We start from the raw sequence: 23,600 nt of genomic DNA on the forward strand, positions 1-23,600 counted from the left end.
TGTATTCAAATAAATTATTAAGACAGTGACAGAGAAGACCAATAACATTATTGTATCTATAACAGTCTTTGACGAGATTCCCCAAAATTAATGTACTGAAATAAATTACTGTCTATAATCAGTCTAGAAATATAATATGAGTTCCTACTTAAAAGTTCAAGAGAGGCTGTATACGAGTACATATTAAAACGAAACAACATTCCTACAGGACCAGGATTTCAACACAGAATAAAAGTGCAAGACAATACAATATACAGTACTATAATACTACAATACAATACTACAACACAATACAATATACTATAATACTACAATACAATACTACAACACAATACAATATAATATAAAACTACGATACAATACTACAAACAATATGTTTTAACGTCATGTTTTACATTTTTGGTTACATTCATGACAGGAACGGTAGTTACTCATTACACAAGGTTCATAAATTCACAAGGTTATATCAAACACAGTCATGGACAATTTTGTATCTCCAATTCACCTCACTTGCACGTCTTTGGGCTGTGGGAGGAAACCGGAGCACCCGGAGGAAACTGACACGGACACGGGGAGAACATGCAAACTCATACACAGTACAACTGGCAGTGAAATGCTTTTGTGACTGCTCAGCCACTTTAGTAATTACAAAATAGACAAAATATATAAATATATATTTATAATAAAAATAGAATTTTAAAGAATGTAAAAAGTGTAGAACAATTAGAAAATCTTGAAAAATGTAAATAAAAAAGAAACTTAAAATATAATTTGGAAAATAGAAGCAATTTAAAGTGAACCAGGTGTGCAAAAGTGACAAAAAAGTTGTGCAACATAATGCTTATTATACTGTATAATGCTATATTATATAATATATTGCTATATACACTGATCAGCCATAACATTAAAACCACCTCCTTGTTTCTACACTCACTGTCCATTTTATCAGCTCCACTTACCATATAGAAGCACTTTGTAGTTCTACAATTACTGACTGTAGTCCATATGTTTCTCTGTTTCTCTTAAACACCTCACTGTCACTGCTGGATTAAGAATAGTCCACCAACCAAAAACATCTAACCAACAGCGCCCCGTGGGCAGCGTCCTGTGACCACTGATGAAGGTCTAGAAGATGACCAACTCAAACAGCAGCAATAGATGAGCGATCGTCTCTGACTTTACATCTACAAGGTGGACCAACTAGGTAGGAGTGTCTAATAGAGTGGACAGTGAGTGGACACGGTATTTAAAAACTCCAGCAGCGCTGCTGTGTCTGATCCACTCATACCAGCACAACACACACTAACACACCACCACCATGTCGGTGTCACTGCAGTGCTGAGAATGATCCACCACCTAAATAATACCTGCTCTGTGGTGAAAACAGGCTAAAAAAATATGTAGAGAAACTGATGGACTACAGTCAGTAATTGCAGAATAATGATAAAATGGACAGTGAGTGTAGAAACAAGGAGGTAATTTTAATGTTATGGCTGATCAGTATATATATATATATATATACAGTATATATACACTATATACTATACAATACATCACTTTGTTCAGTATATGATGTCTTCAGTACGTATCTCTCAGTTTTTGTTTTCTAAAATAAAGGTTTTGAAAAAATAAATTTATTAAACATTCTTTTCGTAAAAAACGTGACTTTTGTCTTGTGTATTAAACGGAAAATGAAACCTGGTGACTTTTATTTAGACAGTCTGACACAGGGGAAGTACCGCTGTTATCTGAGGCTTGTATTGCGGAAGTAACACTCCTACTCTAAAGTTGTGTCTGTGCTCGCGGTTTTAATTCCATATAAACGAAGTATTTGGACATGTTTACACCATGGATTTTACTGATGGATGTGTTTAGCACAATGTGAGATGAAGCCTGTTGTTTTGGAAGAGTCAGGCACCGACGGTGTGACAATGCTGGTGAGAAACAGTGGAGATGCCGGGACAGTAAGTGTACATCCTGTTTCCTTACATTAACAACAACCAGTATTTACATGGAAACACCCACATTACTAACACTTATTTCATTTTAGCCTTTATTTATAAATCTGAATCGATCTCATTGATATGATCGGTGAATAGCTGCTCAGCTGTTTAATCGTTTTGTGTTTATCTTTATACAATACAATGTACTCTAATACTACAATACAATATTACAATACAATACAATATACTACAATACAAAACTACAACACAATATACTACAATACTGCAACACAATACAATATAATATAATACCATAATACAATACAATATACTCTAATACTACAATACAATACTACAATACAATATTACAACACAATACAATATACTACAATACTGCAACATAATACAATACAATATACTCTAATACTACAATACAATACTACAATACAATATACTATAGTACTACAATACAATACTACAATACAATACAATATTTTATAATAATACAATACAATACTACAACACAATACAATATACTATAATACTAAAATACAATACTACAACACAATACAATATATTATAATAATACAATACAATACTACAACAACACAATACAATATATTATAATACAATACTACAACACAATACAATATACTATAATACTAAAATACAATACTACAACACAGTACAATATAATATAATAATACAATACCATACAACAATACTACAATAAAATATACTGTGATACTACAATACAATACTACAACACAATACAATATACCAATCAAATCAAGGTTTATTTGTCACATACATAGTCATACACAGTACAACTGGCATTGAAATGTTTGAATCAATCTGATTGATATGATCGGTGAATAGCTGCTCAGCTGTTTAATTGCTTTGTGTTTTATGTTTATAAAACATGGCTTATTATCACCAACACTAATTAGTGCAAGTTATTTAGCTGCTTTTAGTAATAAAACGTTTTTAGGTCTTATTTAGATAAGTAATACATTAATGTATGTAGTGCTGGTGTTGTGAGACAGGAGTTTAGACCACGTGATTTGTGCTTATTATTTATCATGTGATTCGCCGCTAGAGTTATTTATTTATTAATTAGGATTTTAACGTCATGTTTTACACTCTTTTGGTTACATTCATGATATAAACAGTAGTTACTCATCACACAAGATTAATCAGTTCACAAGTTTAACATCAGTTCAATTTTGTATCTCCAATTCACCTCACTTGCACGTCTTTGGACTGTGGGAGGAAACCGGAGCTCCCGGAGTAAACCCACTCAGACACGGGGAGAACATGCAAACTCCACACAGAAAGGACCCAGACCGTCCCACCTGGGGGTCGAACCCAGGACCTTCCTGTAGAGAAACTACACACAATGTACAGCCATTATAAGAGAATCAACTGTATATCTGTATATGACTACTTCTATACTCATCCATACCTATGTCTGTTATATTCTATATCTGATACACAGTCTATAGTCATATTCTATTATATATACTGTATATATATATATATATATATATATATTGTATATATTTGTATTTATTTACACATTGTATATATTTATAACTATAGCTATATCCTTATTTCTATATTTGTTCTTATATATCTGTATATATTGTTTATAAGAATAGATACACTACTGCTTCTATTACATGTACCAGATGCACAATTTGCACATACTGTTTTTCTGTTGCGTACCATATGCTGTATAAATGAACCTTATTTACTTACTTACTTACTTTATTTGTATTTGTATTCTCTTTTTTTTTTTTGCTTGTTAAACTCCTGGAGTACAATAATTTCCTTCGGGATAGATAAATAAAGTATCCACCCATCCACCCACCCATCCACCCATCCATCCACCCATCCATCCATCCATCCATCCATCCATCCACCCACCCACTTAGGAAACGCTCCCTTATAATCCACAAAGAATACATTCATGGCAGAAACTGTAGTTACTCATTACACAAGATTCTTCAGTTCACAGTCACAGACAAGTTTGTATCTCTAATTCACCTCACTTGCCCGTCTTTGGACTGTGGGAGGAAACCGGAGCCCCGGAGGAAACCCACACAGACACGGGGAGAACATGCAAACTCCACACAGAAAGGATCCAGACCGCCCCACCCTGGGGATCGAACCCAGGACCATCATGTAGAGAAACTACACCAAATGTACAATCATTATAAGAGAATCAACTATATACAGACACTTAGGAAACGCTCCCTTATAATCCACAAATAATACACCTATGTGCCGACTCCCTGCTTTTATAGCTAAGACAAATCTAGAAATGAGGGTACACTGTACTTCATAAAAAAAAGTTGGCTATAATTAAACATAGTACTAACAACAATTGTAGTAATGATTAGTCAGAAGGAGAATTTTGAACCTGTCAAAATTATGTGCCCCTCTCAACTCTAGGGTGCAATTATAGAAAAATAAATGAGATGTGACTCAGACTCTGCATTGCTGAGATCATGGAGGGAGTATAATTTCGGCAGGTGAATGGGAGTCGGATTCTGCCGGGGAGTGGGAATTCGGCACAACACCCTTGATTGTGCCAATCTGGCTGTCTAGGCAAAACTTGTCGCGCCAGGTGTTTTTACTTAAGGGGAAAACCAGCTTACCTGAATAAAGTGTCAGTGTACTCTAAAGCAATGCAATAAAATGATCAAAGACTAATAACCGGTAAAACACTAACTGACGTGGCAGCAGTGTTGTAAATAGTCAAATAAATGTATAAATAAATGCTGTAAATAATAAAAATGCCATTTCCAGTCTGTCCAGAATGTTTATTTTCCAGTTGCTTTACAGTTAAGGCTCAAAGTAATAATTTTAAAACTTGTGTAAACAGCGCCCTGAAAAAGCACAAATTTTCGATTTTGAGATTGAAGTCGAAATAATTATGAGAATAAAGTCCAATTATTATGGCCAAAGAGTGAGCAGCCGTTGTAGGCTTGTCAGTTCAGAGAAGCACGGGTCTCAGTACCTGGATCAGCACGCAAGTGCTGAGGGCAGCTTATAATGAGCGTTACTGTGGTTGTCCAATAACCCGTGATTATTTTTGGGTGGCTGTTTGTATTGTACACTTCCATCCACATGACATGAAGACTATACATGTCAATGCAACCATTTATAGCGATGCCAAGTCAAGTCAAGTCAACTTTATTTATATAGCGCTTTTTACAATAGACATTGTCTCAAAGCAACTTTACAAAATCCAGGACCAACAGATACAAAAACCCCTGTTGAGCAAGCCGAGGGCGACTGTGGCAAGGAAAAACTCCCTGAAAATTACAGGAAGAAACCTTGAGAGGAACCAGACTCAGCAGGGCCCATCCTTCATGGGTGGCCTGGAGGATACTTTAAATAAATACACGATTTACACAAATCATACAAACACAGAATTAAATGATCTAAAAGTCATAACTGGTAATAAATAGATAAATAAACAATTAAATAATAATAGAGTTGTTATCCGCTCTAGTCTTCAATAAAGTCTGTAGTGATTTCTTGTCGTTGCAATTACTCCAGACCCGTCACATCTGACAGGAGCAGCATCGTTGTCCCGGCAGTCTCGACTTCAATCCTTAACCTCGGCGGGTAAACAGGTTTCCATCAGAATGCCCTCGGGGTAAAACAACAGAGAATGTAGTTAATAATGTACAATGCTAGTTGACAAACAGTTTTACAGAGAGTTTTAGACTCCGGCAGCCCTAATTATTACAGCATAACTAAAAGGGAGAGCGAGCAGGTAACAAGGTCATGAAGGCTTTCACAGGACATCAGCGCCCATCTCCCCACCGTCACCAAACCTGAGTGATCGGACAAGAGAGGCAGAACGACAGCAACCCAACATCCCTGATCACCACAAGTTTCTATGACCAAGAACCCCCAAGCTCTGCGCCTTTGTCTATACTAATCAAAAGCCTGAGAAAATAAATATGTTTTCAGTTTAGACTTAAACATTGAGACTGTGTCCGAATCCCGAATAGAGGCAGGAAGATTATTCCAGAGTTGTGGAGCTTTGTAGGAAAACGCTCTTCCACCAGCCGTGATCTTTTTAATTTTAGGAACTATAAGTAACCCTGCATCTTGTGAACGAAGTGGACGCGCTGGGCTGTAGTGATTAATAAGTTCACTCAGATACTGTGGAGCCAGACCATGTAGCGCTTTATAAGTTAGTAAAAGTATTTTGTAATCAATGCGAAATTTAACTGGCAGCCAGTGTAGAGATGATAGAACAGGAGTAATATGGTCAAATTTTTTAGTTCTAGTTAGCACTCGAGCTGCTGCATTTTGAACTAACTGGAGTTTGTTTAAGGATCTACCAGAGCATCCAGTTAGAAGAGCATTACAATAATCTAACCGAGAAGTTATAAACGCATGGATCAGTTTTTCGGCGTCATTAACAGATAGTATATTTCTTATTTTAGAAATGTTACGCAAATGATAGAAAGCAACTCTAGTAATATTATTAACGTGTGTATCAAATGAGAGATCTGAATCTATTGTGACACCTAAGTTTTTTACATCTGGGCTGGGAGTAACAGAGAACGTGTTTAAGTTTAGCACCAGGTTAGACAATTTGTCTCTTGCAGCTTTAGAGCCAACAAGTAAAACCTCTGTTTTATCTGAATTAAGTAAAAGAAAATTACACGACATCCAGTTTTTTATGTCGTTTACACAATCTTCTATCTTACTGATTGTGTCAGTATCATTTGGTTTGGCTGATATATAGAGCTGTGTGTCATCTGCATAGCAGTGAAAGTTTATGCCATGTTTATGAATAATTTCACCTAGTGGAAGCATATAGAGTGTAAATAATAGCGGTCCCAGTACCGACCCCTGTGGAACACCACACTTTACTTTTGTAGTTTCTGAGCATTTATTATTTACATAAACGAATTGAGAGCGGTCAGTCAGATATGATTTAAACCAAGAGAGTGCGAGTCCTTTAACACCTACTGTATTTTCTAGCCTCTCCAGTAAAATGTTATGATCGACCGTATCAAACGCTGCACTAAGATCTAATAGAACAAGAAAAGAGACACATCCATTATCAGAAGACATTAACAACTCGTTAACTACTCTAATTAATGCGGTTTCGGTACTATGGTTGGGTCTAAATCCTGATTGAAATTTTTCATGAATACAATTTTCATTCAAATAAGAACATAACTGTTTGGAAACGACTTTTTCTAATATCTTTGAGACAAAAGGAAGGTTTGAAATTGGCCTATAATTAGCTAGTACATGTGGATCAAGATTAGGTTTTTTAATCAGGGGTTTAATAACAGCACTTTTAAACAATTTAGGTACATATCCAAGGCTAAGGGATGCATTGATTAATGTAAGCAGGGGCTCTACAATAGCTGGGAGTAAATCTTTAAGTAAACGAGTTGGAACAGGATCGAGTATACACGATGATGACTTCGATGATTTAATCAACACAGTTAGTTCATTTTGGGAGATTGGATTAAAGGAATTTAGTTGGATTAACTCGTTACTATTATCACCACTGTTATCACCAATGCTGCTCGGAGTGAGTCCATACTTAACATTGGCAAGTGACACACTCTGACTCTGAAGTCGTATTTTTTCTATCTTGTCATTAAAGAATTTTAAAAAATCATCGCTGGTACAGTCAGGCGATGCCATACCGCTTTAGTTTATTGTACGAGTCCATAAGGCTCGGTTGAAGTACTGGCGATGACGCAGACGCCGAGCGCACTGGTGGCGCACGTTCTTCTAAATAAACACAGTTTATTACAAAGCAGTTTCATCGTCCTTATGCTAATAACAAACTGGTGCTGATGTTACAGGAGATTGGGGATTTCTTTCTTTGTGAAACCGATATAAAAGTATAACAAATCATGAACATCCCTCATTTTAACACAAGGAGGTTGCTATGGCCATAATATTTCGACATTAATCCGTAATTATTTCGACTTTAATCTCGTAATTATTTCGACTTTAATCTCGAAATCTAAACTTATATGACTTTATTCTTGTAATTATTTTGACTTTAATCTCGTAATTATTTCGACTTTATTCTTGTAATTATTTCGACTTTATTCTCGTAATTATTTCGACTTTAATCTCGTAATTATTTCGACTTTAATCTCGTAATTATTTTGACTTTAATCTTGTAATTATTTCGACTTTATTCTTGTAATTATTTTGACTTTAATCTCGTAATTATTTCGACTTTATTCTCGTAATTATTTCGTCTTTAATCTCGAAATCGAAACTTATACGACTTTATTCTCAAAATCAAAACGTAAAAAAAAAATGTCTTTGAAGTGGCCCTAATACGCCATCGTAGTCTGCTGTTTGTAGCTTATGTCTGAATTTTACAGAAAAACAGCAAAAGTAAAATACTTGTTACTTTTCTAAAACTGAACTGAGCTATTATTTCGTCTTTAATTTCCTTTGATTATTTCAGCCTTCTTTTTAAATGTATTTATTTATGAATATGGTATTTTTTTAGTATTAGTACCAGTGTTAGGTGCAATGTGTCTTTTTTTTCTTTGAGATTAATGTATTTTGTGCATGGTCTCTGACAAATAAATAAAATAAAATACAAATTCAGTTCAATGTTACAATGGAAAAGCTGGTTGCTAGACAGGCTACTGTTTTTTTTTTTAGATAGTATTTAATTTATTCTTAGCATTCATAGTCTGTCTGAATATATCAGCAACCCACCCATAGTTCTTATTCATAAACTGGCAGAATGTCAGCCCTAGTAGCAAATCTGCTCTGCCCATGATTTGGTCCTGCATGTGTATGTGTTCTTAACAACAGAGTAATTATTAAATGCATTCTACATTTATGTTACACATTAACTCATTTACATTTACCCACTGGGGAGTGGCAAGAAACACAAGCTGATACACTTGTGTGTATGTGAATTACGCATTGCCAAATGATTGTAATAAGTAATCATGGTTTTAATTCTGAATTGGTGACACTGTCGCCTCACAGCTAGAAGGTCCTGGGTTAGATTCCCCAGGAGGGGCGGTGTGTGGAGTTTGCATGTTCTCCCCATGGCTGCGTGGGTTTCCTCCGGGAGCTTCGGTTTCCTTCCACGGTCCAAAGACGTACAAGTGAGATGAATTGGAGATACAAAATTGTCCATGACTGTGTTCGATATAACCTTGTGAACTGATGAATCTTGTGTAATGAGTAACTACCGTTCCTGTCATGAATGTAACCAGTGTACAAGTGTGTAAAACATGACATTAAAATCCGAATAAACAAACAAACAAAAAACCCACTAAGAGTGGCAAGAAACACAAGCTGACACACTTGTGTGTATGTGAATTACAAATTTCTAAATTACTGTGATAAGTAATTATGGTTTTAATTCTGAATTGGTGAATGTTTCACAACACACAGTGCAGCAGATGGGGTTACCTAGTCACAGGCCAGTCAAAGTGCCCATTCTAACTCCTGTCCACCAACTACAAGGGCATGCAGATAGACTGGTCAGATTAATCCAGTTTCATGTGGACGATCTTGCACATGTGCATCATTTACCTGTGAAAGAGATTGCACCAGGATGCACCTCGCAAGATACAGGACCATGTCCTGTTAGCAGATACCACAGGACTACTTTAGATGTAGTTAGTTTATATTTATCGTTTCAGAGTGCTAGGAATATAAGGAACTTGTAAGTCAACAGAATAGAGTGTTAAATCTGTAATTACTTAGTCAGTGAATCACTTCTCAAGTACCTTTATATACATATTCTGAAGCTTAACTTGCTGGTTTAATATTTCTGCCAGTGTTACTTTTTATTTGTCTGAAATTATAAAACTGTATCTTAAAAAAATCTAAGCCTTACCCTTTTTTTCTTTTACAGCGCAGCATTGGCCGGGCTAAGGTGGCCCATGCAGTTGTGGTCATCTTTTTGGAATTTTTCTCCTGGGGCCTCCTTACAACACCAATGTTGACGGTAAGAAATGTGCCAAATAAAATTATCAGCTAAACAATTTGGGTTGTTGGTTCATCAATTCTAACTGTTCCAAATAAAATGCATAACTCATGAAAGAGTCTGAAACAAGAACCTAAACGTTTAAGATAGTTTTACGATACCAGCTATCCAACATCTAAAATGCCAGTTGGAGTCTGATTAGTAATGGTATTTTATTAGTAATTCACCATATAACATCTTGCACACTGTAAGCAAATTGTTGAATTGTTTTAACATTGCCTGTTTTAAGCTGCTCAGGTGGCGCAGAGGTAAAATACACTAGCACACCAGAGCTGGGATTTCGAATACATCATATCGAATCTCAGCTCTGTCATCCAGCTGGGCTGGGCGGCTGAAAAATGATTGGCTGTTGTTCATAGGGTAGGATAAGCCAAATAGGGACTCCTTATAACCGAGCGAATTACGACCTCTGCTGGCTGGTTGATGGCGTCTGCACAGAGTAAAGGAATAATGCTGATCAGGGTGTGGCTCTCCATGCACAAAGCTGATTGGCATAGGAACTCGCCTTGTCCAGGTGAAAAGATGCAGTCGGCTACTGTGCGCGTGTCAGAGGGGGCATGTGACAGTCTCGCTCTCCTCAATCAGGGCAGGGGTCAGCACCAGTGGAGAGAAAGCATAACACAATCGGGTAAAAATTGGACGTTCTAAAAATCAGGAGAAAAATGGAGAAAATGCATTAAAAAAATAAAAAACATGCCTGTTTTAACATGTAGTTAAATCTGTCCTTGCATATAAAGCTATTTAGGTTAATTGTATAAGGTTTAATTAAATGAAAAATCAAGTTTGCAAATATTCTAGTTTAATATTAACAGTTTAAGAACATCATTTCTGAAAGCACGATTGCAATAAATTAGGAGATGTTACTAACAATGTTTAGTCACAGTTTGATTGGTGTGGCATAATCACATGACATTTTTTGCTTTTTACCTTTCCTCAGGTGCTACATGAAACATTTCCACAGCATACATTTCTCATCAATGGACTTATACAAGGAGTGAAGGTGAACGTTACAGTTGTTTTATGTTTAATGATTTTGTTGGCAAAATTGACCTTTAACTATTTGTTAGATTTTATGTATAGGGCCACTCAGTAAAAACACATGCTGGAACCAGAGCTGGGATCTCAAATACATCGGATCGAGTCTCAGCTCTGCCTGCCGGCTGGGCTAAGCGGCCACATGAACAACGATTGGCCTGTTGTTCAGATAGGAGTGGGATACTAAAAAAGCCGGATAGGGACTCTCTCATAACTAATGCAACTACGACCTCTGCTGGCTGATTGATGGCGCCTGCACAGAGATGGGAAAAGAGTGCTGTGTCTCTCCATACACAGTGCTGATCCGCATTGCACTCGTCAAAGTGTAGGTGACAAGATGCATACGGCTGCTGCCCACGTGTTGGAGGGGGCGTGGGTTAGCTTCGTTCTCCTCAGTCAGAGCGAGGATCGGCATTGGTGAAGAGGAAGCATGACTCAATCGGGCAATTGGACGTGCTAAAAGGGAGGAAAAGGTGGAGAAATGCATAAACAATATTGATTTTATGTATTGCTAATTTGAACTTAAACAGGGCTTTTGCACAAACTCTTGGTTAATCTTAATTATTGGACTATTTGCACAATGGCTGAATTGCGTTCTGAGTGTGAATATGCCAAAATTATCTTTTTTTTATTTTAATAAAATGACTACATAAACATGGAGTACTTATTTATCTGTGGTCTGTTATAGGGTTTGCTGTCATTTTTGAGTGCCCCTCTGATTGGTGCCTTGTCAGATGTGTGGGGCAGAAAGTCTTTTTTGCTGTTGACAGTGTTCTTCACTTGTGCACCCATCCCTCTGATGAAGATAAGCCCATGGTAAGAGTTTGTGACTCAGTCAACACTGTGCTCTTTGTTTGTTAGCACATGCTTGTCATGTGAATCTATTCCTCAGTGCAAATTATTGCTGGCTGCAGGTTAGTTCAAATAGAAAATAGTAGAGAATGTGTTTCTGTAGACAGACATGAGATAGCCCTGGTCAAACAAATATATATAATATTTTTTTCAAGTGTTTGTCACATTATAGTTTATCAGATTGTTACTGTGTTGTAAATCAGTGGTCAGTAGAAAAATCACCTCTATATAATCCCTATATAGTGGACTGGATATTTGTTTAACCCTAACCCAAAGTCACGACATGATAGCTACACAAGACAATATGTCCTATAATCCTACACCTATTTTTGACTTTAAATGAATGATTCATTTCGACTGCTCACATAATGGGGAGAATACATTCGTCCACATAGTTGATTTGGCAGTTTTTTCTACCCATGGGCACTACGGGTGCGCTGATATGTGCCCCCTTAAAGGCTAAGTTAACATAATGTCATGTACCTTCTGTATATGTGTGCCTAGTCCACATATTACAGACTCAAACCTGCAGATCTGTAACCAGCAGCCACACCCACACACCATCATGCCACACAAGCTCAGTATCTCCTCTTGACCTTAACAGTCATGTAAATGTACTTAAATACAGTTTTAAAAAGATTTTTCCTGATTTAAAGTGTGCCTTGTTTTTTAAAATAAAGATGAACTTAGCTCAAGAGTCAAATTTATCAGTACAAATTAATTTCTCATGTTTGACAAAAGCATAAAAAACAATTCTAAAGACTAGTTAAATGCATGGCATTTTTAGGTTTGTGAGGGTTTGTCCTGTTTGATTGAAGCATTATAATGTTGCTATTGTACAGTTTAAAATAATTGGAATATTTTGAATTACCCTGTAGTGACTAAATGAAAATCTCTTGTATGTATGTTCTTTCCTAGGTGGTATTTTGCCCTTATTTCAGTCTCTGGGGTTTTCTCAGTCACATTTTCTGTGATATTTGCATATGTGGCAGATATTACAGAGGAGCATGAAAGAAGCACAGCCTATGGATTAGTAAGAGACCTTACTTATATCTCTAAGAACATCAGTATATATACACTCACAGACATTGAAATGAAATCAGTGTAAAAATGGACCTCACATTGTGCACGGTTGGGGTTGGGTATAGTTTTATTTTTGCAGTTTTGATTCTGATTTTGCTTATCGATTCCAAAATGATAAAAGGTCAACTGTATAGATACCTTTTACGTTTTCAGCATACGCCTTTATCCAAAGCAACTTACAGTTCTGACTGAATACAGTTTGAGCATTTGAGGGTTAATGGCCTTGCTCAGGGGCCCACCAGTGGCAACCTGGTAGTATTGTGGCTTGAACCTGCAACCTTTTGATTACTAGTCCAGTACTTTAACCACTGAGCTACCACCGTCTCCAAAAATCAGTTTATTATTTTAAGTGTTCACAAACGTTCGCAAAGCAAATAAACTAAAACACGTTTTTAACTAGACTTGAACCACTATAATAAATATTAAACTGTGACATATATCGTACAAGTCATGAAAAAACTAAATGTTTGTCCAAGTAGCAACAGGGGCAAAATGCTAGAACTGAAGGGCACAACACATGCCTGCCTGCAACCAAATAAACAAAGTCAATACATAAACCAGAGGGTGTGTTAAGGATATATGCAACTCAACAGTTCTTGTTAAGAAAAATCTGCATATCAGACTTTGTTTTATAAAGTAAAGCCACACTTTTCACCGTTTATGTCTCAAGATTAGCCATGCACATTGATGCACGACATAGTAACGTAGACAGCTTCTGGCAGATAGGTGTCATTTTTTTACAATAATAAAGGGTTATGGCGCTTAGAAACTGATAAACACTAAGTTTGTAAATGGTAAGTGCATGTTTGTAGTCGAGTTTCAGTTCCCAAATCATATTGTAATACGAAAGGGTCTTCTCCAAACTGTTACCACAAAGTTGAATGTACGGGGTGGGCCATTTATATGGATACACCTAAATAAAATGGGAATGGTTGGTGATATTAACTTCCTGTTTGTGGCACATTAGTATATGGGAGGGGGAAAACTTTTCAAGATGGGTGGTGACCATGGTGGCCATTTTGAAGTCGGCCATTTTGGATCCAACTTTAGTTTTTTCAATGGGAAGAGGGTCATGTGACACATCAAACTTATTGAGAATTTCACAAGAAAAACAATGGTGTGCTTGGTTTTAACGTAACTTTATTCTTTCATGAGTTATTTACAAGCTTCTCTTTGTTTACAGCCATTGACATGTCGCAGAGGTTAACACGTGAGGAGCGGATAGAAATTGCGTTGATGTCTGGTGAACGCAGTACCCGGGTCATTGCAGCAGATTTCAATGCAAGACACCCTACGAGACCACCCATCTCCCATGCTACAGTTAGCAAACTGCTTGCCAAGTTTCGTGAAACTGGTTCAGTGTTGGATTTGCCAAAATGTGGACGCATGAAAACTGTCACTAATGAAGAAACATCAGTGGCTGTCCTAGCTTCATTCAGCAAGAGCCCACAGCGTAGCACTCGCCGCATGTCACTGGAGAGTGGCATCAGTCGAACATCCCTTCGGCGGATATTAGCTACTCACAAATGGCACCCTTACAAACTCCAGCTGCTGCAGCATCTCAACGAGGATGACCCAGATCGGCGCACTGAATTTGCAGAATGGGCAAAACAAAAATTGGAACAGGACCCTCAGTTTACACAGAACATTTTGTTCAGTGATGAGGCAAACTTTTATGTGAATGGTGAAGTTAACAAACAAAACCACCGCTATTGGTCTGAAACTAACCCACATTGGATAGATCCCTCCAAGACTGTTGGAACACAAAAATTGATGGTATGGTGTGGTATATGGGGTACAAAGATAGTGGGGCCATTCTTCATCAATGGAAACCTCAAGGCCACTGGATATTTGAAATTGCTACATGATGTGTTTCCCTCTTTATGCACTGAAGTTGGCACGTTCCCTGAGTTTTTCCAGCAAGATGGTGGACCACCACATTATGGGTGTCAGGTCCGAGCATTCCTAGATGAACAGTTTCCTGGAAAGTGGATTGATCGTCGTGGGCCAGTTGAATGGCCCCCAAGGTCTCCCGATCTGACCCCCTTAGACTTTTATCTTTGGGGTCATCTGAAGGCAATTGTCTATGCTGTGAAGATACGAGATGTGCAGCACCTGAAACTACAGATACTGGAAGCCTGTGCTAGCATTTCTTCTGCGGTGTTGCTATCAGTGTGTGAAGAGTGGGAGAAGAGGGTTGCATTGACAATCCAACACAATGGGCAGCACTTTGAACACATTTTATAAGTGGTCAGAAACTTGTAAATAACTCATGAAAGAATAAAGTTACGTTCAAACCAAGCACACCATTGTTTTTCTTGTGAAATTACAATTTGATGTGTCACATGACCCTCTTCCCATTGAAAAAACTAAAGTTGGATCCAAAATGGCCGACTTCAAAATGGTCGCCATGGTCACCACCCATCTTGAAAAGTTTCCCCCCTCCCATATACTAATGTGCCACAAACAGGAAGTTAATATCACCAACCATTCCCATTTTATTTAGGTGTATCCATATAAATGGCCCACCCTGTACATCATGATTTTACATAACTGATTTTATACACCTGTTAGCATTGTGTTTGGCTAAAACACCTGAACTCATTAATAAATAGGCGTGTGAAAAGAAATTATAATGGTCCACTAAAATAAATGAATAAAATAAAGGCTTTGGAGAAACATTTTCAACTGAAAGACCCATTTGAATGACAAAGTGTGTGATGCACTATGCACACATTGGCTCAGTAGCTACTATAATGACATACAGAAGTTAAAAATCATTATAATTTCTCCTGCGATTTTTTTAATCTGTGTTACAAAGCCTGAACCAAAGTGATTTACAGGAGAGTAAAGAAATACTGTATAAGAATATTAGAACAGTTGCTGTGATTTAAAGATAGATGTCCTAATATATACAGTAACAGCACTGACATTGTTCATAACTAATTCTTACTGTGTTTACATCTTGCAGGTATCAGCAACATTTGCTGCGAGTTTAGTTACGAGTCCTGCCATTGGGGCTTACCTATCTGCCAATTATGGAGACAGTTTGGTGGTACTGGTGGCCACCATTGTTGCAGTAGCTGACATTCTGTTTGTTCTCCTGGTTGTACCAGAGTCTCTGCCAGATAAAATGAGACTGTCCTCATGGGGATTTCCTATTTCTTGGGAGCAAGCTGATCCATTTGCTGTAAGTCACAAAAATGTTAAAAACTCTACAAAACGTGTTTTGTAAGATCTCAGATAGCATAATTGTTTAATTTCCCATAATATGTTTAGAAGAGCACTGGGTTGGAAATTTTCAATTTGATGCCTGCAAAGTTAGGACAGCTACATGTTTACCATCGTTACATTCCCCTTTCTTTTGATTACACTTATTAATTGTTTGGGAACTAACTGTTCCTTTTTTACAATTGAAATGGCCTTCATGATGCACCATACATATTCAACAGGGGACACATCTGGACAACAGACAGACCAGTCAAGCATGCATGTACTCTGGGTCATTGAAGCCATGCTGTTTAGCATGTGCAGAACAGGACCTGGCATTGTTTTACTGACATGAGTCTGGGCTTTAGCTAGGCCACTCAAGGAGATTCAGATACTTGCCCTAAAGTCAGCTATTTCATATTATTTGCACTTACATTATGAAAGTATTTTACTAATTCTAGTTTGGATGTGTAATAGCCAAGTTTGTTGGTTTGTTTATTAGGATTTTAACGTCATCTTTTACACTTTGGTTACATTCATGACAGGAACTGTAGTTACTCATTACACAAGATTTATCAGTTCACAGGGTTATATCAAACACAGTCATGGACAATTTAGTGTCTCCAATTCACCTCACTTGAATGTCTTTGGACTGTGAGAGGAAACCGGAGCACCCGGAGTAAACCCACGCAGACACGGGGAGAACATGAGTTCGATTCCTGGGTGGGGCGGTCCTTTCTGTGTGGAGTTTTCCACATGTCTGTGGGAGTTTCCTCCAGGAGCTCCGGTTAACTCCCACAGTACAAAGACATGCAAGTGAGGTGAATTGGAGATACAAAATTGTCCAGGACTGTGTTTGACAATTAAACTTGTGAACTAATTAATCTTGTTTAAAGAGTAACTACCGTTTCTGTAACCAAAGTGTGAAAAATATGACAAAATCCTAATAAATAAATTAAATTGAACTGTTACTTAATACACTTCGACTTTGTTAAAATAACAAATAATAATTTTAAAATGCAAAACACACACACACGCACTGCCTGTGCTTCACTGTATATGTATAAGAATGAATAAGTAAGATTTTTTCTATTGTCTGGTGTGATACTTCGGATACTTACTGCTCCTATGCTTTGTATTTACAGTCTTTAAGAAAGGTGGGGAAAGACACCACGGTGCTTCTCATATGTGTCACAGTGTTTCTGTCATACCTCCCAGAGGCCGGACAGTACTCCAGCTTTTTCTTATACCTCAGACAAGTAAGTGTTTATTGTTTCAGTTTATTGTTAAATATTTTTGTCATCATTGTAATTAGTAAGCACATACATATGTCCAAAATACTAACCTTTCAAAACATGGTTGATGTGTTTAAATGTGTGTAAATGTTTTGTCTCTCTGTTTTTGTTTTTAGGTCATCAATTTCTCGTCAGCTGCAATTGCAGGATTTATAGCAATGGTTGGGATTCTGTCTATTATAGCACAGGTACTGTCACATTTCATAGCACAGGTACTGTCACATTTCATAGCACAGGTACTGTCACATTTCATAGCACAGGTACTGTCACATTTCATAGCACAGGTACTGTCACAATTCAAAATGGAACACCTTAAATGTTTGAAAGGTTTTTGTTTTTTTTAGTCGACCATTATATTAAACTTAAACTTTATGAGCACCAGGGTGAATGATTTTTGTTATCTTATGTTTTTATATTCACACTGTTGGACTGGATTTTTTTGGAGGTCACAGTGTAACCGTTCCTGGATAATACAGCTTACACCAGGCAGATAAGCCGTAGTACAGAAGAATAATTGTAAACATTTTAAATAGAGCTGCTTTCTTTAAATAACAAATGACCCCAAGCACATCCACAAAATTAAATGGTACCTCAGTGATCCAGTTTCAACAAGACCAAGGCCAGTATGCAACGATGCATCAGTTTGTGTTTGATGTACAAAATCGTACACCCGAGCTAAGAAATTTGTATTTTTTTTTTAACTATATGTCTTTAATTTATAGTTGGTTTTATTAGCAATGTACTATAATGAATCATTATGTCCACAGAACAAAGAATTAAATTGTTTCTGTTTTTTAAGTGGTCCATGATTCTACCAGAAATTATTCAAGACTTTTTTGAGAGCATTCCAAGAGTGATTCAGTCTGTTCTAATGCTAAAGGGTGGCCTTGTGTTTTACTAGCTTCCACGTATTGATTGTAGAATTTTGGGTATATGGAATATTTCAAACCCACATTTCCAAACTATTCTCTCTTAGACACAATGCATGCAAAAGTAAAAGGAACGCTCTTTACCCAAATGTTATTTTAGAATATTAAAATGATGTCTTTAATTTAGAGAATTTTTTTAAAAACATATACTATATCACCATTTTAACCACAAAATAGTTGCATAAATGCTGTAGTACAAAGTGTAATATATATTTTGCCTTGTTTCAGACTTTGCTTCTAAGTATGCTGATGAAGAAAATAGGAAATAAGAATACTGTATTACTTGGACTTGGATTTCAGCTGTTCCAGCTGGCCTGGTACGGCTTTGGATCAGAACAATGGTATGTGTTGTGTTTTTGTTAAAACCTAGATTAAGCAAAACATAGACTGAGCAGCATTTTTTCCACTGACACTTAACATAACTGTTACCTTCTCCTGTAGGATGATGTGGGCAGCTGGGGCCGTAGCTGCCATGTCCAGTATCACCTTCCCTGCCGTAAGCACTCTGGTCTCCCGCTGTACAGATCACGGCCAGCAGGGTAAGACAACGCTAAGCTATGATATTAACTTGCAGTCTCTTGCTTATTTAATGCTGCTGCATGTTGATTTTATTGCTGTACCAGTTCAGAAAATGCCATTTCTTTTTATAAAACACAGATGAGCTTAAACATTAGGACCACCATCCACTGAAATGTGGCTTGTGTCAGATAAATTGTGTTTCTGACAGTAAAGGATTTATTAAGTGCTGGGCTGATAAAAGTTACTTGTAGTACATATGTTAAATGTAGTACATATGTTAAATGCAGCAGATATGATCAGGCATGTGTGACTTTAGTTAGGGCCAATTCGTTATGGTCAGAGGAGCTACTTACTTAAATTTCAGATAATTTTTATACTTGTAATGGGATGCATCAATCCCTTCTGTGTATGGTGCTGCGTAGTCTTAGTCTATTCAAAGTGCCTATGCTATGTTCTGGCCAGGCACATATGCATTGTTTACCCATGGGAGAGATGGCACCAGGATGCACTGAAGGACGAATTACCTTACAATGTATAGATGTACCTGCTTGTAATGTCCTAATTAAAGAAACCACAGGGCACACTCTAAAAATATTTGGACACAATTCTCAGAAAGTACATACAGCTATTTCAGTCACACCCACTGCTAACAAGTGAACAACATCAAGCAGGTATTTATACAGTCTGTATTTGACCAGTTTGGAACTCCTCTTAGTACAGTAGAACAATTGTAAACTTTTTAAATAGAGCTGCCTTCTTTAAATGACAAATGGAATCAGCAAAGAGAAACGGTGGTTACAATTCCAAGCTTATTGACAACAGTGGTTGCTAAATGACCACAAGTACGCCCACAAAACAACCATAGAATTAAATAGTACCTCAGTGACCCAGTTTCAACAAGACCAAGGCCAATATGCAAAGATGCAAAACTTGGTGTTTAAAGCACAAAATAGGTCTCTTAAGCGAATAATTTTTTTTAGAGGAGTTTGAAACTCTGAAAGCAACTTTGTCACAAAATTACCATGTGCCATACCATGCTTGGGCTGTTTTTGATGATTTGGGCTTTTTTAGCCCTTAAATGCAATAAAGGAAGCTGTCCACATCTTCTTGGAGAAAACAGGATTTATCAGACCAGATTACCTTCTTCCACTGTTTCTGATGCTTGTAGATCTGTTGGTCCAAATCAGATGCAACATATTTTTTGCGTATATATTTTGTTGTCTTCTGGCACTAATGAGTCTTGGTTGCACTACACCCCGTCACCCTCTGACCACTTTTGTTAGGCACTCACTACAGCTGCACATGCTGTTTCATAGATATTTTGACCCAGTCGTATGGCCAAAATGATGTGGCTTTTGTTTGTCACCTGGTTTTAATATTTGTCCATATCTGCTGCATTTAACACAACACATGTAATCTGAGTAACTACCATCAGCTCAAATTTTATCCAGTCTATCCCTGACCATGATATGTGATAGTTTTGACTGTAGCTGGATGCCACTCAAGTTATAAACTACTTTAATTTGTACAGAACTTTGCCTTTACTCTTTCTGTCGACTGTATGGTCTGACTGGGAATTCTATTGGTGTTGCAAATACAGGTGCAGTGCAAGGAATGATAACTGGGATTAGAGGCCTGTGCAATGGGCTTGGTCCAGCTTTTTTCGGATTTATTTTCTTTCTCTTCAATGTTGAACTGAATGAGATTGACCCGGTGCAACAGGACTCAGGTTCAACTGCTAATAAAGAGGTACAGATGTTATTCTATTTATCTGTCTGTCTGTCTATCTATCCAATAAGCATTTATTTTTTCTGTCATATATCTGTAATATAATTGGAATTTTGAGCCGAACAATTAGGTAATGTACAAAGAAAATACTTACACTATATGTATACACCGATCAGCCATAACATTAAAACCACCTCCTGGTTTCTACATTCACTGTCCATTTTATTAGCTCCACTTACCATATAGAAGCACTTTGTAGTTCTACAATTACTGACTGTAGTCCATCTGTTTCTCTACATACCTTTTTCACCTGCTTTCACCCTGTTCTTCAATGATCAGGACCCCCACAGGACCCCCACAGAGCAGGTATTATTTAGGTGGTGGATGATTCTCAGCACTGCAGTGACACTGACATGGTGGTGGTGTGTTAGTGTGTGTTGTGCTGGTATGAGGGGATCAGACACAGCAGCACTGCTGGAGTTTTTAAATACTGTGTCCACTCACTGTCCACTCTAGTAGACACTCCTACCTAGTTGGTCCACCTTGTAGATGTAAAGTCAGAGACGATCGCTCATCTGTTGCTGCTGTTTGAGTTGGTCATCTTCTAGACCTTCATCAGTGGTCACAGGACGCTGCCCACAGGGCGCTGTTGGCTGGATATTTTTGTTTGGTAAACTATTCTCAATCCAGCAGTGACAGTGAGGTGTTTAAAACCTCCATCAGTGCTGCTGTGTCTGACCCACTCATACCAGTACAACACACACTAACACACCACCACCATGTCAGTGTCACTGCAGTGCTGAGAATCATCCACCACCTAAATAATACCTGCTCTGTGGTGGACCTGGGAGAGTCCTGACCATTGAAGAACAGAGTGAAAGCAGGCTAAAAAAGTATGTAGAGAAACAGATGGACTACAGTCAGTAATTGTAGAACTACAAAGTGCTCCTATATGGTAAGTGGAGCTGATAAAATGGACAGTGAGTGTAGAAACAAGGAGGTGGTTTTAATGTTATGGCTGATCGGTGTATATTATATAAGAACATCCAAGGTACTAACAGACCTAATTACAAGATGTAATTACAACCTTTGTGTATTAAATTTAATGTCAAAAGTATGAGCTCTTCAGCTCTGTAGTTTTCCTGAGTGTGTTTGCATAAAATTCTTCATGCACTATTAATGTTCAAGATATCTTTATATAACAGAATAACAGAATTACAACAGAGTAAAACATCTTATGAAATGCGATTAAACTGATTTAGAAAACAATATTATTCATTGTATGAATGTAGTATGATCCTCTGTATGTTAAGCTGTTTAAGAATCTGCTGATTGGTGAAAAACAAGTGGCCTGACCCCTTAATGTCAGAGAAGGAGTGTGCTAGCCTGCAGCCCTCCTTCGCCGATGTGGGAGGTCGTGCAAGGAGCTGAGGTTGCAAGTGTAATAGAGAATTGGACATGTTTATTTACTTTGGTCCATCCCCAGAGGAGACTAGATTAAAAGCAGATCACCTTCAGTGAATAATAAGGTTGTAAATGCAAGTCAGATATACACATTTATCCTCAGAGATTATCTAGCAGTAGTTTTATATATATATATACTGTATATACATTTTATGCATTTTTTTTCTCCCAATTTAGTGTAGCCAGTTTGTCTTCCGCTGCTGGGGATCCCCTATTTTTTTGCAGTTGAGGAGGGTGTATTGCTGCTCACGCTTCCTCCAACCCGCGCGCAGCCCTTTATGGAACCCTTTTCCACCTATGCACTATGCACAGGTGTCTCTATCCACCAATCAGGGTCCTTACACAGCATTTGAAGAGCCCGCCCACATATTCCGGTCATCCCTCCCTGCAAGCACTGCCAATTATGCATGCTAGATGGCGCCCAGCCGACCTGTGTCAATGGCGAGTTTCGAACCTCTCGGTGCTGGTGTGCTAGTGGAATATCTCGTTGCACCACCTGGGCACCCATCTAGCAGTAGTTTAAACCCTTAAATAAAACTCTTATATGGTTGTATTATAATTATTCATCATGCTGTTGGCATACATATGCAAACTAGTTTTTTTTTAATTAGGCTGGCATGACTTTCTGGTATGGTAAATGGTAAAGTCGTAACAATCTCTTTGCCTTCCCTAAATAGTAAAACGTTATGAATTAACATGTCATAACTTAATCTTTTAATACTTTATAACCTAACCTAAAGCCTCTTACTTTTCAGAGATCGGTCATTCCTGGTCCTCCCTTCCTGTTTGGAGCCTGTACTGTAATTATGGCCTTGTTGGTAGCCGTGTTCATCCCAGAGCATCGTGTTGTTACTGTAAAGGCCTGCAGCACACGGGTGCCACCGGTCAGTGGAACACAGACTAACAGTTCTGCTCTTGGTAGTGATGAGGACATTGAACCTCTATTGCAGGACAGCAGCATGTAGCCTGATTTGACCTGAAGTGTGTTTTTGGGCCATGCAAAAATAAAAATCTGAGAAGGAGCGAGCAAGAATTTCATACTGAATGTGTTTATCTAGCAAATGTTGCAGTCGAGCTATATTTTAATTCTTGTTTCATTTATAAGATGTATTGGTTACACCACTGTCTTCAGCTCAGACTGTTTTTAAGTTTATTGTTTTTAACACAAGGTTTGCTTTTGTTCATTCATTTAGATACATTTAGTTGTTACTTATTGATGTTTTGCTTTAGTTGAGTGTGCCTTTATCATACATTTGCAAATTCAATGTGTATGAATGAAATAATTCACTCTTTGCTGAATATATGTTATTACATGTCACATAGGTTACTGATGTCATTTAATTTTTGAATGTACAGCACTCTACCCACCCTCCATTAAAGAATTTTTATGACAATCTTTATATTTAATCAATAATGTATTAAACATTATAACCACAATGTAACCATTGTGCATATTGTTATTTAGTTATCAGCTAAATGCACAAGTGTTGATATATAAATTTCACTG

At 37.4% G+C, this 23,600-nt stretch overlaps 1 protein-coding gene across 1 annotated transcript; it reads left to right on the forward strand.

Moving 5' to 3' along the window:
* The first annotated feature begins 1,886 nt into the window (after positions 1-1,886).
* Positions 1,887-23,205, forward strand: mfsd14bb (major facilitator superfamily domain containing 14Bb). Its single transcript, XM_062998303.1, has 12 exons — positions 1,887-1,964; positions 9,847-9,939; positions 10,916-10,978; positions 11,702-11,829; positions 12,784-12,898; positions 15,920-16,138; positions 17,304-17,417; positions 17,570-17,641; positions 18,611-18,723; positions 18,824-18,921; positions 20,502-20,650; positions 22,849-23,205. The coding sequence occupies exons 1-12, from the start codon at positions 1,887-1,889 to the stop codon at positions 23,056-23,058; spliced, it is 1,452 nt and encodes a 483-aa protein (XP_062854373.1). The 3' UTR covers positions 23,059-23,205.
* The last annotated feature ends 395 nt before the right edge of the window (positions 23,206-23,600 follow it).

The sequence above is a fragment of the Trichomycterus rosablanca genome, chromosome 7, assembly GCF_030014385.1.
Source record: "Trichomycterus rosablanca isolate fTriRos1 chromosome 7, fTriRos1.hap1, whole genome shotgun sequence".
Lineage (NCBI taxonomy): Eukaryota > Metazoa > Chordata > Actinopteri > Siluriformes > Trichomycteridae > Trichomycterus > Trichomycterus rosablanca.